This window comes from Corythoichthys intestinalis, chromosome 18, assembly GCF_030265065.1.
Source record: "Corythoichthys intestinalis isolate RoL2023-P3 chromosome 18, ASM3026506v1, whole genome shotgun sequence".
Classification (NCBI taxonomy): Eukaryota; Metazoa; Chordata; class Actinopteri; order Syngnathiformes; family Syngnathidae; genus Corythoichthys; species Corythoichthys intestinalis.
Genome location: NC_080412.1, coordinates 47506291 through 47521370, shown reverse-complemented (window position 1 = coordinate 47521370; position 15080 = coordinate 47506291). Strand labels below are relative to the sequence as shown.

At 40.4% G+C, this 15080-nt stretch overlaps 1 protein-coding gene across 3 annotated transcripts in view; it reads left to right on the top strand.

Annotated features, from left to right (window-relative positions):
* The window catches only part of LOC130906155 (roundabout homolog 2-like), a 162335-nt gene that overhangs the window by 17180 nt on the left and 130075 nt on the right, over positions 1-15080 (top strand). For all 3 annotated transcript variants that reach the window (XM_057820139.1, XM_057820137.1, XM_057820138.1), the window contains exon 2: positions 2204-2530. In XM_057820139.1, coding sequence (XP_057676122.1) covers positions 2389-2530 — 142 coding nt within the window. In that variant the 5' untranslated portion in view covers positions 2204-2388. The remainder of the gene's footprint in view (positions 1-2203; positions 2531-15080) is intronic.

Here is a 15080-nt window from a genome sequence, read left to right as displayed (position 1 = left end):
AAAATGAACCGAACCATGACCTCAAAACCGAGGTATGTACCGAACCGAGATTTTTGTGTACCGTTACACCCCTACTACATAGGTTTGAACTTGCAGATGGTAAAATGGACGCATATTTGTCAGTCCATTCCTCGTTGAAATGGCGATTTTCGTTCTCCACCTGTCTTGTCTTGGTCAACTTTGAGCATGACATTTTGTTAAATTCGGTCTTCTACTGGTGGCATGTGTTATGATACGGGGAGTCGTATAATATGGATCCAAACACAGACTTTGAAATTAGAAGTATTTATTACAAAAACTAGAACAAAGGGAGCACACAAAAACACGCAAGAGAAAAATGCAACGCAAAAAGGGCACGAACCGAGTCGGCGAGAGAACTAACGGGAAGGCAACAATGACCAGAAAAAGCTGAATCAAATGACAGCAAAGTCCAACAAAAAAATACTACTGCTAACGGGAATGTGATAACAAAAAGATACAACCGTAACAGGCATGAGATCTCCAGAAGACGCACACAAGCATGTAGAACATGGGTGTCCAAACCTGTCCGCAAGAGCCGCTGTGGGTCCTGGTTTTTGTTCCTACCAATCGAGCACAGACAGTTTAACCAATGAAGTTTGTTCTAAAACAAGCAGCAACTGACTGCAATCAACTGATTACACTTGTGAGACACCAGATTGGTGAAAACATGTCGTCTTGTTTTGTAGGAATGAAATCCAGCACCCACTGCGGCCCTATGTGGAATAGTTTGGACACCACTGATGCAGAATGTAATAGTCCGACACTCGTACACTGTGACAGCGGTCTTTAAATAACGAGTGCTCCAAATGCGCCACAGGAGTGTGGCACAGCCCCGCCCATCCAGCTCAATCATGTGCTAGAAAGGAAAAAAAAAGAACTGAGAAGGCACAAAAACATGACAGCATGTCAACAAACATTGCAAAGTGCCGGGTGCGACTCGTGTTTCACACTGCCGTGGTCTGTCCACTCTAGCAGCATGCAGGCTCTCTCAGCCAATCAGCGCATCCATGCACGCTCTCGGCCAATTAGCGCATCGTTGTCATAGAGATGACAACAGAAGTGGGAACATGGAAGATATTTGACTAAAAAAGAAACAGAATTTAGCGATAGAATTGTAGTGCATAGCGATAGATGGGCGACTCATAAAAATAATATATGTTGAAAAGTTTTTTTTTTTTTTTTTTTTTAAAGTGCCATTTGCTCTGGGTCCGCAGAGAGGTGTGCAGTGGTCCGGTCGCGGACCGCGGTCTGCTAATTGAGGACCCTGGGTCTAAAATAAAAATTCTTGGTCAGATGTGGAAATAAACCCTTTGTGGTTCATGTGTGTAGGTTGGAGACAACAGTTGCCTTTTGTACCCCTTGTACGGACAGTGTTGTAAAGCTAACCCAGCTATAAATGCAACAGAGATGGCTGACGTAAAATCAAACGTTCCAAATAACACAAACCGTCAAATGAATATGGCAGCAAAAAACATCGAATTGTTTGTCCGAGACGCACATTCATCTTCTAAAAGGAATTCTATCACATTAGTGACCGAGCTCACAAAGAATGACTTTGCTTGACTAATCTCATCTCTAGATGAATTCCCATCTGTACAACGGCACAACTAACCGACGTTTCCTGAAAGCGCCAAGATCGAGCTCGGGAAGCTACTTCACTTTTCAAAACATTCTTTAACTATTCAGTAGTGGGCTGGCAAGTGGCGAAGTTGTGGATTGCTCACCTCAAATGCCAATTGTGTAATAGAAGTCATGCTTTTGTTGAGAATGAACCGTGTCATTAAAATAAAGACAACCGTGGTGAAATGTCGCTGCTCAATGAAGCTGGATTGGTGTGATATCGTACATGAGAACATTTGCATTTCCTGTTGCTATAGCCAACAAATTGGAATCGATTCATTTAAAGCCATTGACTGATGAATGGCTCATCACCAGAGATGAGTAGCCAGAAATTTGACTCGAGTAAAAGTAGCGTTACTTCATAATAATATTACTTGAGTAAGAGTAGCCGCCACAAAAATGAAGTAAAAAAGTATTACCACAGCAAAGCTACCATCGCATTTTCTCCAGAAATGTCCTTTTCTAGTTTCCAGCAAAATGGCACTTTATCAATGGAAAAAAAGCCATTTATGATGATTGCAATCGGGAGATGAATTCTAACAGAGGCTTTTCTCCCCTCCAGGCTCTCGTCTTCGGCAGGAAGACTCTCCTCCCCGCATTGTGGAGCACCCTTCTGACCTGATTGTGTCCAAGGGGGAACCGGCCACTCTCAATTGTAAGGCCGAGGGCCGTCCTGCCCCTACGGTGGAATGGTACAAGGACGGCGAGCGTGTCGAGACGGACCGCGAGAATCCTCGCTCGCACCGCATGCTGTTGCCCAGGGGCTCCCTTTTCTTCTTACGCATCGTCCACGGGCGACGGAGCAAGCCGGACGACGGCAACTACGTGTGCGTGGCCCGCAACTATCTCGGGGAGGCCGTGAGCCGAAACGCATCTCTGGAAGTAGCGCGTAAGATTTTCCAGTCATATCTCGACCGACGCAGTGTCAGGGCCCGGCCATTGGCGGTTGTCTAGGGCGCTATCTAGCAATTTTTTTTTCCTTTTTTTTTTTTATCGGGTTCTCATGCTACATTTCCCAAATGTATCCTAACAAATACAGTAACCTACATCATAGACTTCATAATGTCCTGACGGGAAACGGGGCGCGGGGCTGATTCATAGATGGCCTATCTCCGTCAAAGCTCACTAAGTGGAAACACGGAGCTTTTTCCGTTGAAAATTCTTGTGAATAAATGCTTAAATTCCTGAATTCTTTATAGCTATGGACGTAAAACAGTTTCGATTCTGGTTTAAAAGCCAAAAAAAAAAAAAAAGTGGAGTTAGCATGTATTGTACGTAAATATTGCAAACTGTTTTGCTAGTCAGGCCGCTGTTAGCGGCCGCCATATACAAAATAAGAGCTTTTTCCGTTGAAAATTCTTATGAAAAAAAATGCTTAAATCCCTGAATTCTTTATAGATATGTACGTAAAACAGTCTCGATTCTTGGTTAACACATTCACTCCCAGTCATTTTCACCAGAGCAAGGCCCTTTGCTCCCGGCCGTTTTTCTGGATTTTGACTGATTTTGCAAGGCCCACAGAAATTCTGTTCTATTGCTGTATAAACATGGAACCCACCAAAAGAAATATTAGACTCTCTTCTTTAAGCAGAAAAAAAGTAAGTTCGTATTTTTTTCCATTCTTTAGAAATCTGCATTAGAAAATAGCTTAGTTTGAGCAATTTTCCAATTTCTGATGGAAAAACGGACAAAATGAGCTTTTTGTAAACGCGTACATTTGAAACATAACTTTGACTTAAACACAGCTATGTTTTGCATTAGTTACATCCCAAACATCTTAATGTTTTCCTTTTGAAAATATCACAATGAACCAAGACAAATAGAGCTTTTGATAGCAAAGTAACAATTTGTTTACACATGACTACTGAGAGATGACGTCTGTTGTCGCCGCGTCTGACGTGTAAACTTTTCCCTCATTGTCTGCTTGGCGAGCCCGCTACATAGTGTCTCAGTCATTTTGCTCCGTCGTCCAGCGCCTGGCATTCCAGGCGTTCTCTCGGTTGTTTTGTTCGGTCTTCCGCCGCCTGGCATACTGCCGCCAGCGCTCTGACCGTGCTGCCCGGCCTTTCATCGCTGATGAATCGGGTTGCGGGTCTTTACAAAATGCGCTACTGCCCTCCAGTGGCCAGTTTTATTGCTTTAAAATGGGTTTTGAGGCTTGTTTTTTGTTTCTCAGATCGCACGCTATAAATTCTTCTTGTAAAAAAAAAAAAAAAAAAACCCCGCAAAAGACGTATAAATACGTTTTTGGGACAATGAAACATTTAAAAATAGAATGTATTTATACATCTATGGGAGCAAATGAGTTTAGAGCAAAAAAAAAAAAAAAAAAACCCCAAAAACGGGCAGTTAGCATTTACTTGACGTAAATATGTTGAATGTGTTGCTAGTCTTTAAGCCACTGTGGCGCCACCGTATCACCACAAAGAGCTTTTTATGTTGAATTTTTTGTGAATAAATGCTTAAATCCCTGAATTCTTTTAGATATGGACGTAAAACAGTCTCAATTCTTGGTTTAAAGCAAAAAATGGGCAGTTAGCATTCATTTTACATAAATATTGAGAAGTATAACGCCAATGCTGTTGCGGCTAATTCCTCCCATAGATTTTTTTCACAACGTTTCAAAATGCACGCATGGTATGAAAAATATAATAATTACCTTTAATCGTTGAGCAAATCACTCCAGAGACAATCCCTCCTGTTTGTATGCGGTCCAGCTTTCGTACTTTTTCCAACTTAAATCCGGCGTTGGGTCGCTGCATTTGTTTGAGGAAAAACAGACAATGAATAACTGAAGCGGCGTGTGGGACGCCCCCCTACAATCTAAGTAGCATAACTAGCCATAGACTTCATAATAACATTGACAGGAAACGGGGCGTGGGGCCGATTAATAGGGGACTTGCATTGTTGGTGTGGCCTTCAAAGCTGACCGACTGGAATCACAGACAAAGAGGTTTTTCAGTTGAAAATTCTTGTGAATAAATGCTTAAATCCCTGAATTCTTTATAGATATGTACATAAAGTAGTCTCGATTCTTGGTTGAAAGCAAAAAAAACGTGCAGTTAGCATTTATTTTACGTAAATATGTCGAAGTACGATTCTAGTCTATTCGTCAATGTGGCGGCAGCTGTACAGCAAAGAGCATTTTACGTTGACAATTCTTGTGAATAAATGCTTAAATCCCTGAATTCTTTAGAGATAAGAACATAAAACAGTCTCGATTCTTTGTTTAAAGAGCAAAAGAACCGCGCAGTTAGCATTTATTTTACGTAAATATGGTGAAGAATGATGCTAGTCCGTAGCGGTTAATTTCTCCCATTGATTTTTTTTCCCACAACGTTTCAAAATGCACGCGTGGTACAAAAAATATAATAATGACCTTGAATCGTCGTACAAATCACTCCTGGGACAATCCTTCCTGTTTGTATGCGGTACAGCTTTCGTACTTTTTCGACCTAAATCCGGCGTTGGATCGCTGAACGTGTTGACTAACTGCGACCGACTGCGAATAACTGAAGCGGACTGTAGGACGGCCCCCTACTTGAAGGCGGTGTGCAGTGGCTGACTGAAGTGACCCGTCAGTACAATTATGAAATCTATGAACTAGTAATTAATAAAACAACTGGAACAATAACTGAAGAAATAATTAGCACAGAACATGAACTTTGAGCGCCGCATTGTATGCTGGGAGGCACAAGGAACGTTTACGACAATAGTGTTGACAGCAGGTGGCAGCAGAGGTTGTGGGAGCAGTGTTTGCAAAATGAAGCTTGTTGAAATAATGAAACTTTGCGGTCAATTGGTTTAAAGCTTCATGGTGGTTCATTTGCTGTATGGCGCTCTCTAGTGGTCATGAAGCCCAAAAGGTAAATTCACTGGCTGAACAAGTGCTATAAGGATCATTCGCTATTCATTTTTATTAGCTTTCAGCAACTTGTTTTGGCTTTAAACTGTACACTCTTTAAAAATACAATGTTTACAAAATAAACAGTACAATATTAAAAACTAATAGTTTGAATAAATAAGTCATATTGTTGGTTCTAAGCTACACAATTGCCTAGAGCACCTAGTCACCCAGGGCTGGCCCTACACTGCGTGATTGTGCGACGCCTGTAGAGGATGTGTTGAAGTTTCACCTAAAAAGATGGATTTCACACTCAATTAAGCATAAGATTTTGCAGCTTTGGGATCCATAGAATTCATCTGTCATAATATGTGCAATGTCACCTATTCACTGAACCTCCAACTGAAGTGAACGCGCGTGAATGTGCGCGAATATGCTTTCGCCCTGCGAGCGAGACCTGTTTGGATGACCTGTTTGAGTAATGTATGGGCAAAGCTGTGATTGGCTCCGGGCGAGGAGAGAGGAAGGAGCCCAGATTTTAACCTAGCAAACTCCCTTTCACTATTTAGATTTGGGAAAGAGGCATCCCGCTCGCTCCCTCCCAGCCAGTCGGCCCTCTCCCTGTGTGGGAGAGGGGCTCGAGGCTATTCACATTTCCATTATGTGCTAAACTGAGCTGATTTCTTGCCATGAACAAGATGCGCTCACGCTCAGACGCGCACACACAAACACCGCAGATACTTGCTCGCACACATGAACACCCACACTTGTTTCTCCTGCTCTCCATTTCTCAAATCAGAGTCGAGTGAAACAATGGCAAATTGCATTGTTCTGCCTGAGAATGGAATTTCTCTTCACTGTAACTGACTGGTGAGAAGTACAGTCGGTTGGGACACGCAGCGATATTGCAGCCGCCCTCTACAGTTTGCTAATGTTGCGGTCAATACGACACTATCCCAAAAGATGAAATACTTGAGTATGCTTGGCCAATGGACAATCCTATCCAGCAAGCTAGAATTTTTGGATCAAACACAAATTGTTCTTTTTTTTTTTTTTCCACACCAACTCTATTTGGCTCTCTAAAAGTGTAAGTGTAAATCACCTTTTAGTGCTATTGATGGTAACTGGCATCCAATTCATTTGGAGGGCTGGCAGTGAATGATCACTGTAAGCCCTCCCAGGTTGGACATCAATTGCCGTCAATGGCAGTGAATAAGCTCAGCATATAAAGGTTTGTTGTCACATGGCTTGAGCTCATGAAAAACAATCAGTCATAATGATCGTAAACTTGCTTCCAAAACTAGAAAATGCAATTTCTGGAGAAATTGCGATGGTAGCTTTGCTTTCGCAGGAACCCCCCCTTGGGGTCACGTCCTGCTGAGTTCAGGTTACTTCTTGTTGATTTGGGGACATTTCAGGGTCACCTCCTGTTGATATCAGGTCACCTCCTATTGATTTGGAGACATTATGGTTAGGTTCATACCGCAGGTCTTAATGCACAAATCCGATTTTTTTGGTGTTTTTCCGACTCGAGCGAGGCATTAACTTGACGGTCTGAGCATGACAAGTCGCATAGAACTGGACCATTTAAAATCTGATCTGGGTCACTTTCGTATGTGGTTTAAATCCAATCCGGGACACATTTTTCTAGAATGTGGCTGCGATCCGACCTGTGAAGTCTCCCAAATCGGAATTCATGCAGCAATTACGTCGGAAAAGAGCGAGAGAGACAGGGCGCTATGGTAGCGGTGCATTAGCTTTAGCTCCTAGTTTGAGCGTGGCTTTTGGGGAAGGACCGGGCTTGACAACAGTCATGAAAAATAAAATGGCTAGAGGACAAGCCTGAGAATGCTCGGTTTTCTCTTTGCTCCAAATAAGCAATAATCACAGCCGCCCATGTTTTTCTGTGATTGAAAATGAAGGGGAAATTTTGGTTATTAGAAATGAATGGCACGACGTACATGGCAATGGCATCCCATTAGAAACCAATGGGAAAGTTTTGGGGGAATCGAAGGTTTTTGGCAAATTTTGGGGGAATCGAAGCTTTATGGCAAATTATGTATACAAAATTTATGCCCCTTTCTGAAATTTTTGATGCTCACATTTCTGCATAAAATCACCATCGAATGTGAGCTGATCTTTGTCAAAATCACACAGATGAAAAAACAGTGTCTGCTTTAACTAACACCACCCAAACATTCATAGGTTTTCATATTTTAACGAGGTAGTATGCAAACGATGACAGAAGGGGGAAATTAAGTAAGTGAACCATCACATTTAATATTTTGTAGCCTCCCTTTGGCAGCAATAACTTCAACCAGACGCTTCCTGTAGCTGCAGATCAGTCTGGCATATCGATCGAGACTAATCTGGGCTCATTCCTCTCTACAAAACTGCTGTAGTTCAGTCAGATTCCTGGGATGTCTAGCATGAATCGCTGTGTCTAGGTCATGCCACAGCATCTCAATGGGGTTCAAGTCTGGACTTTGACTTGGCCCCTCCAGAAGGTGTATTTTGTTCTTCTGAAACCATTCTGATTTTGATTTACTTACTGTGTTTTGGATCATTGTCTTGTTGGAGCATCCATCCTCTTTTTAGCTCCAGCTAACTGACAGACAGCCTCAGGTTTTCCTGAAAAACTTTTGACTTCATTCTTCCATTAATGATTACAAGTTGTCCAGGCCCTGAGGTAGCAAAACAGCCACGAAAAGTGATGCTCCCTCCACCATGCTTCACAGTGGGGATGTGTTGATGTTGATGAGCTGTTCCATTTTTCCTCCACACATGACGTTGTGTGTTACTCCCAAACAATTCAACTTAGGTTTCACCAGTCCATAACATATTTTGCCAAAACTTCTGTGGAGTGTCCAAGTGCCTTTTTGCGAACATTAAACAAGCAACAATGTTTTTTTTTTTTTTTTTTTTTTTTTAGACAGCAGTGGCTTCCTCTGTGGAGTCCTCTCATGAACACCATTCTTGGCCATAGTTTTACATATAGTTGATTTGTGCACGGAGATATTGGACTGTGTCAGTGATTTCTGTAAGTCTTTAGCAGACACTCTAGGGTTCTTTTTTTTTTTTTTTTTTTTTAACTCTGAGTATTCTGCGCTGAACTTTGGTGGTCGGCCACTCCTCGTGAGAGAAGCAACAGTGCCAAACTCTCTCCATTTGTAGACAACTTCTCTGACTGTTGATTGATGAACATCCAGACTTTTAGAGAGGGTTTTGTGTTTTGAGCCATGATGCACATCAGACAATGCCTCTCATAAAGACGATTCTTGACAGGTGTGTGTTTTATAGTTGGCAGGGCAGCTTTAAACCACTCATCAGTGATTTGGCACACACCTGACTTGAGTAAGTTTTATCAAACAATTTATTTTCCTCCTTCTGTCATCGTTTGCATGCTATCTTCATTAAAATATGAAAACCTATAAATGTTTGGGTGATTTTAGTTAAAGCAGACACTCTTTTTACATCTGTGTGATTTTGACAAAGATCAGATCACATTTGATGGTGATTTTATGCAGAAATGAGAGAAATTCCAAAATGATTCAGATACTTTTTCACACTACTGTATGATTTAAGTTGAACAAGGTAAAAGTTGTTGGAATGGATGGATTTTGGAGATTTATTTATTTATTTTTTGGGTGGGGGAGGTCGTTCAAAAGATTCTCTGCGTCGCATGAGAATTCCGGTCATCCCGGTATTCGAACGGTGTCGATGGGCCAAACTTTGCGGTGCGCCAAAGAAACGCAATTTAAAGAAGAAAAAGGAATAACATAGATGGTTGTTGTTGCATTACATGCAAAGCTACCATCAATTAAAAATTTACTCCTATTACAAGTGCTTTTAGTTGCAAGAAATTCCTGGAGATAGGACAATGTCGGTGAACCAGGTAGTTCTGCTGGTGTCTACTGGGAGAAGTGATGCTTTGCCAAAACACAAAGAATGGAAAAAAAAACAATTTTTCTGTGTGTGTGTGTGTGTGTGTGTGCGCGCGCTGCAATAAGAATTTTATTTTGGCATCATCTTAATGATACCCTCAGGGTTGTGATACATGTATTGACCTCTGCTTGTGTAGTGTCTTTCCTGCTTCCTTGTCACTGCCTTCTCTTCAGTTTTGAGCATTCCTTTGAGCCGTCCGACACCGCGGTAAACAACATTAGCCTAATTGGCATAATTTGAGAGTCCGCGCTATGCTTTCCCCAGGCATGAAATGGTGTTCACTCAAAAAAAAAAAAAAAAAAAAACGCCTCGCATGGATGGAATCGTTTAGTCCCACCTCGCTGCGGTATGTGCGCTTTAGACCATGCGGATGTTGGATTAAAACGTTTTGTTCAGCGTTTGACACTTAAGACCTTTAACCCCTTCGTAGGGAAATTGACCATTTTGCTGGTGGTGGCGGCTATGTGAAAAGTAGTACTTTCAAGTTGAGTAGGGCTTCAAGTGGGAATTGAACGGTGGCAAGGTGCCCTTAATCAGGCATTTCTCTCACACCCGTTGCAATAATCCAAAGTGTATTGCCTGCCAAGTCTGTGTGTTTCTAGGCAGATTGTCAATGTTTTCTGTGAGTTGTTGACGTTGGCCACATTGCGCCATCTGTTGCCAGTCAGGCAGTCCGCTTGTGTACTTACAGTAGCCACTGTTTATCCACCACCGGTGTCAATTTGATTGTTTCCTCGTACAAGGCCGTTTAAAATATATAGTATGTGTATTTTTTGAAAAGAAATTAAACAAGGCTCAGGACCTTAAGAGTCAACGAAGGGAAGAAAGTTGCTTAAGACGCTTTAAATAGAATGAATTACGGTCATAAAAGCAGTCGTAATTATTCCATGACAATGAAATATATGATAAGGAGCTAGCATCTGGTGGTAACTGGACCAAGAAGACATACTCCTTGGAGGTCTGCGCAGGATGAGGATTGGTACGTTGGCTAAGGGCTAGCATCTGTTGTTAACTGGACCATGCAAACACCTTTAAGAGCTGAGGTGTACTTTCTTACAGTTGGTTGGGGATGAGCGCATATGCTCGATGTGAAGAAGCATACAAAATGTTTTGTCGCTCGTAGCCTTGTTCCACGTGTGCTGTCAATTCATTATGCAACGCAAACGACAACGATAGGTGTGATTCTCACGTTTCTGCAAACATAAATACTGAAGGCAAATTTAGAATCCGAGGGTTTTCTGGGCACTTCTTTGGGTGTATGTGATAATTTATGTGACCGTTATTACAAAGCCACAGACTGCTAATTGTTTTATTTTCAGCCATGTTTGTATGTATACATTAATGGAGCCTATATAACACCAAATTCCCAACAACTGACTAATTACTGATAAATGAATAGTCATAATTTAATAAATAATTCATAAATGATAAATGATCTATTAGTTAAAAGTATTTTTCATTTAGCCTACATTTTGCTTAATTTTATGACAGTGTTTAACGTGCAGAAATAAAATACAGTGATATGAAAAGTGTCTGAACCTTTCTGGAATTTCCTTTCTGCATAAAATCACCATCAAATGTGATCTGATCTTTGTCAAAATCACACAGATGAAAAAAAGTGTCTAACTAAAACCACCCAAACAAACCACCCAAACATTTATAAGTAGGGTTGTTACGATCATTTTTTTTTTTTTTTTTTTGCTCCCGATCCGATCGTTTTAGTTTGAGTATCTGCCGATCCCGATATTTCCCGAGCCGATTGCTTTTTTTTGCTCCCGATTCAATTCCAATCATTCCCGATCATTTTTCCCGATCATATACATTTTGGCAATGCTTTAAGAAAAAAATGAATAAAACTCGGACGAATATATACATACAACATACAGTACATAAGTACTGTATTTGTTTATTATGACAATAAATCCTCAAGTTGGCATTGACATTATTAACATTCTTTCTGTGAGAGGGATCGACGGATAGAAAGACCTTTGACTTTGTATATTGTGACTAAATATTGCCAACTACTGTATTTGTTGAGCTTTCAGTAAATGATACTGTAGCCATGCCCAAATGCATGATGGGAAGTGGAACCATGACTGTGCGTAGTGCTACCAATTGATATATATTCTCTGCGTTGGGAAATAACATAAGGTGTTAAGAAAAAGATTAACTGCTACCTTGCTTCCCCACACTGCTTCCTATGATATTTCTAATCGTAAGGAGAGGGATTGTAAGGCTTTAGCCAATTAAAAAAAGGCTCCAAAGGCTGCCAAAATTCACTCTACTCATTTTACGCAGCCTATTATCTCTCTATATAGGTAGAACGGCGCCATTACAGATTGAGCGCGACAATGCGTGAGTGGACGTGCAGCGCATGCATTAATTGCGTTAAATATTATTACGTGATACATTCTTTAAAAAATTAATTACAGCCGTTATCGGGTTAAATTTGATAACCCTACCTTAAGCCTAAACTAATGACTCTGGATGAGTGTAACATATTATGTCTGTAACGTTAAATACAATTAAAAAAACGATTTAATTAAAAAAAATACAGTATATATATTCAAAAAAGGCATGGCCGATAATTTTTTGCCGATTCCGATACTTTTGAAGATGACGTGATCGGACCCGATCCCGATCAATCGGGACATCTGTATTTATAAGTTTTCGTATTTTAATGAGGATAGTATGCAAATAATGACAGAAGGTGGAAAAATAAGTAAGTGAACCATCACAGTTAATATTTTGTGCCCCCCCCCCCCCCCCCCTTTGGCAGCAATAACCTCAACTGGACGCTTCAATCAGGACTAAACTTGGCCCATTCCTCTCTACAAAACTGCTGTAGTTCAGTCAGATTCCTGGGATGTCTGTCATGAGTCGCTGTCTTTAGGTCATGCCACAGCATCTCAATGGGGTTGAGGTTTTGGTGGTAATGAGCTCTTCCATTTTTTCTTCTACACATTAGTTGTGTGTTATTCCCCCAAAAATTTGGTTTCATCAGTCCACAAAATAATACTCTGTGGAGTGAACAGATTTGAACAATTTTGGAACTAAAGTACTAAACATTAAAAGCGGGGGGTGCACATCAGTAATCGAATTATAATCAGATCGTAGCCTCTGAATCGTAATCGAATCGTAAGGTGCCCCAAGATTCCCACCTCTAGTAGATTACATAGTGCATTTAGTTTATATAGTGATGTATATTTTTGGGTTGGTCATTTGAAAAGTGTAGTATGTTAATGGTTCTAGACAGGATCGACAGAGTTGGTGGTGGTGGGGGGTTAAAATGAAGGAAAGGCCCAATTCCAAACCCATTTGCTCTATTCTGCATTGCGGACAGAGCCATGGATTTATCAATACGAAGCATACTGTAGTTAGCCAATCGCAAACAACTCGGTCAGATCAATAAGTAAGGCAGTCTAGACTAACATTTGCTCCCGGACTATCTCTGCAAACTGGGGCTTTTGGGAGGGGCCGCATACATTTTTTCCCCTCCAACTCCAATTAAAATGTTTTTTTTTTCCTTCTTTAAACGTATTTTATAGATTCTTTTTCACAGCAATTTTTTCTCATGAATTCTATACTGCTGACGACGACTGTACTGCCATATATTTGACATTACCGGTTGTAATTAAAAGATGTAACGTCTTAACATTATATGTTGAAATATGGCTACATAGCCCATTTTAGATGAGTTGGCACTGACTTCAACCACTCCATTAAAACAACTCGGTGGGCCCGCTGTAAATCATTGCTGGAACATGTGCTGCACCCTGTTGCCAGGGGATCAAGTCAGCTTTTATAGTGATAATATTGTTATTAAATAAAAGAGGGGTGTCTTTTTGGTCTGGGGGCATTAGAGCTGGGAATCTTGGGGCACCTAACGATTCGATTACGATTCAGAGACTACGATTCGATTATTGATGCACACCCAAGCTATTAGCTGCTTTTGATGTTTCGTACATTAATTTCAAAAATTTTACAAAAATCCTATCAGGCTTAAATAAACGACTATTTCAGTATCAAGTTAACACTTCAAAACAGTAAATAAAATACTCAAGTCCCCAACTACATTCAGTTCATTTAATGTTGGGAATCAACTGTTAAAGTTGTTAAAATTGCTCCCGTTACAGTATTTCATTAGTTCCCTTCCGTCTTCTTTCGACATGTGAAAGTTTTAAAACTTTTTCATCATTTAAAGGTAAATTCAAGTTAAGACTTTGCCAATTTAGGAGTATTATAAAATCAATCAATCACATTTATTTATATAGCCCTTTACAAAACCCGAAAGATTAAAAGGTTTGCTCGGAAGGTTCGCTACTACAGCCTTCCAAAAAAGTCTACCGCTTTAAGATGCCGGCTGTTTACTAACACCACCAAGTCTGTCATTTCGCAACTAGTTCAATATGTCAGAAAACACAGACAAGGCTGAAAAAGCAGTTTCTGCTCTTGCACCCCTCTTTAAAATAAACTGCTGTATTTTAAGCCAAAACAACTGTTGTATTTGATAGAGCAATATATCTGTATTATATGCAGTACATACATACGTACATATTATGTACAATATACTGTATATGCTGCCATAGCAGATTCATGGTGCATTAAGTCGCCCAACTATTTTTAATTTGTCCATTTTACCCTGGAAACCCCAGTTTACAGACGTCACGCAACCGCTTTTGTTTCAACCCAGCCATAAAAAGAAGGTAAGCGTATTCAGTATTTGAAATGTCCGTCATTTTTAGCTTAGAATCATTAATTGATGTCTAATATTTAGTTAAAAAAAAAAAAAAAACTTAAAAAAATTATGTACTCGCATATTTTAAACTTCTAAACAAATGACGTCACAATCAAAAAATTTGCGTCTGTAAAAAGTCACGGATGTCTACCTCATAACTATTGCTTAATTGTATTTTTTTTTTCCCGTTACTGTCGCATTTTCCCCAATATTTTAGCTGATAAATAACTGATCCCAAAAAAAAATGCCCTCCTGTTCAAAAAATTCCTCCCCTAGAAAATTGAGATTTTAAGCTTTCCAATGATGTATCACACATGCATATCGGACAATTTTGAAATTTGGCCAAATTGGGGGTCTCACAGCGGAACTTCAGATCACCTGAGTGTTTTCCGCCATGTACAGATGTGAGTGCTAATATAGCATTATGTGGGCATAGTTTGCAGCAGCTGTCGGCCGCAGTCAGGTATTATTGGTTTTTATCTAGCTGCATGAGTTGAGCATGATGTTCCAAGAGAGTCTGGCGGCAGTCCTGCGCCGCTTGTGTTTACTCTCGGTCCGTTCCTCTTTGCGTCCCGAAGACTGCGCTGACTGTGTTTTAGATCCGCTTTATTTGGCATATTTCATGTCGCCCCTCCCAGGCGGGCCGCACATTTGACACCCCTGAAATAAAATGTTAAGACCAGTGTTTTTTTTTTTTTTTTTTTGGCAGCCCTTTTAATTTTCGTTTTAGTCTTAGTCTTTTGGACGATAATACTTATTCGTTCTAGTCACATTTTAGTCATCTTAAAATGTGTTTGTCTACGTCTAGTTTTTGTTGACGAAAACTCAAGACTATTTTAGTCTAGTTTTAGTTGACGTTTGCTCAAGATGTTTTCGTCTGTAAAATTAAAAACATTTTACTCAAATAAATAA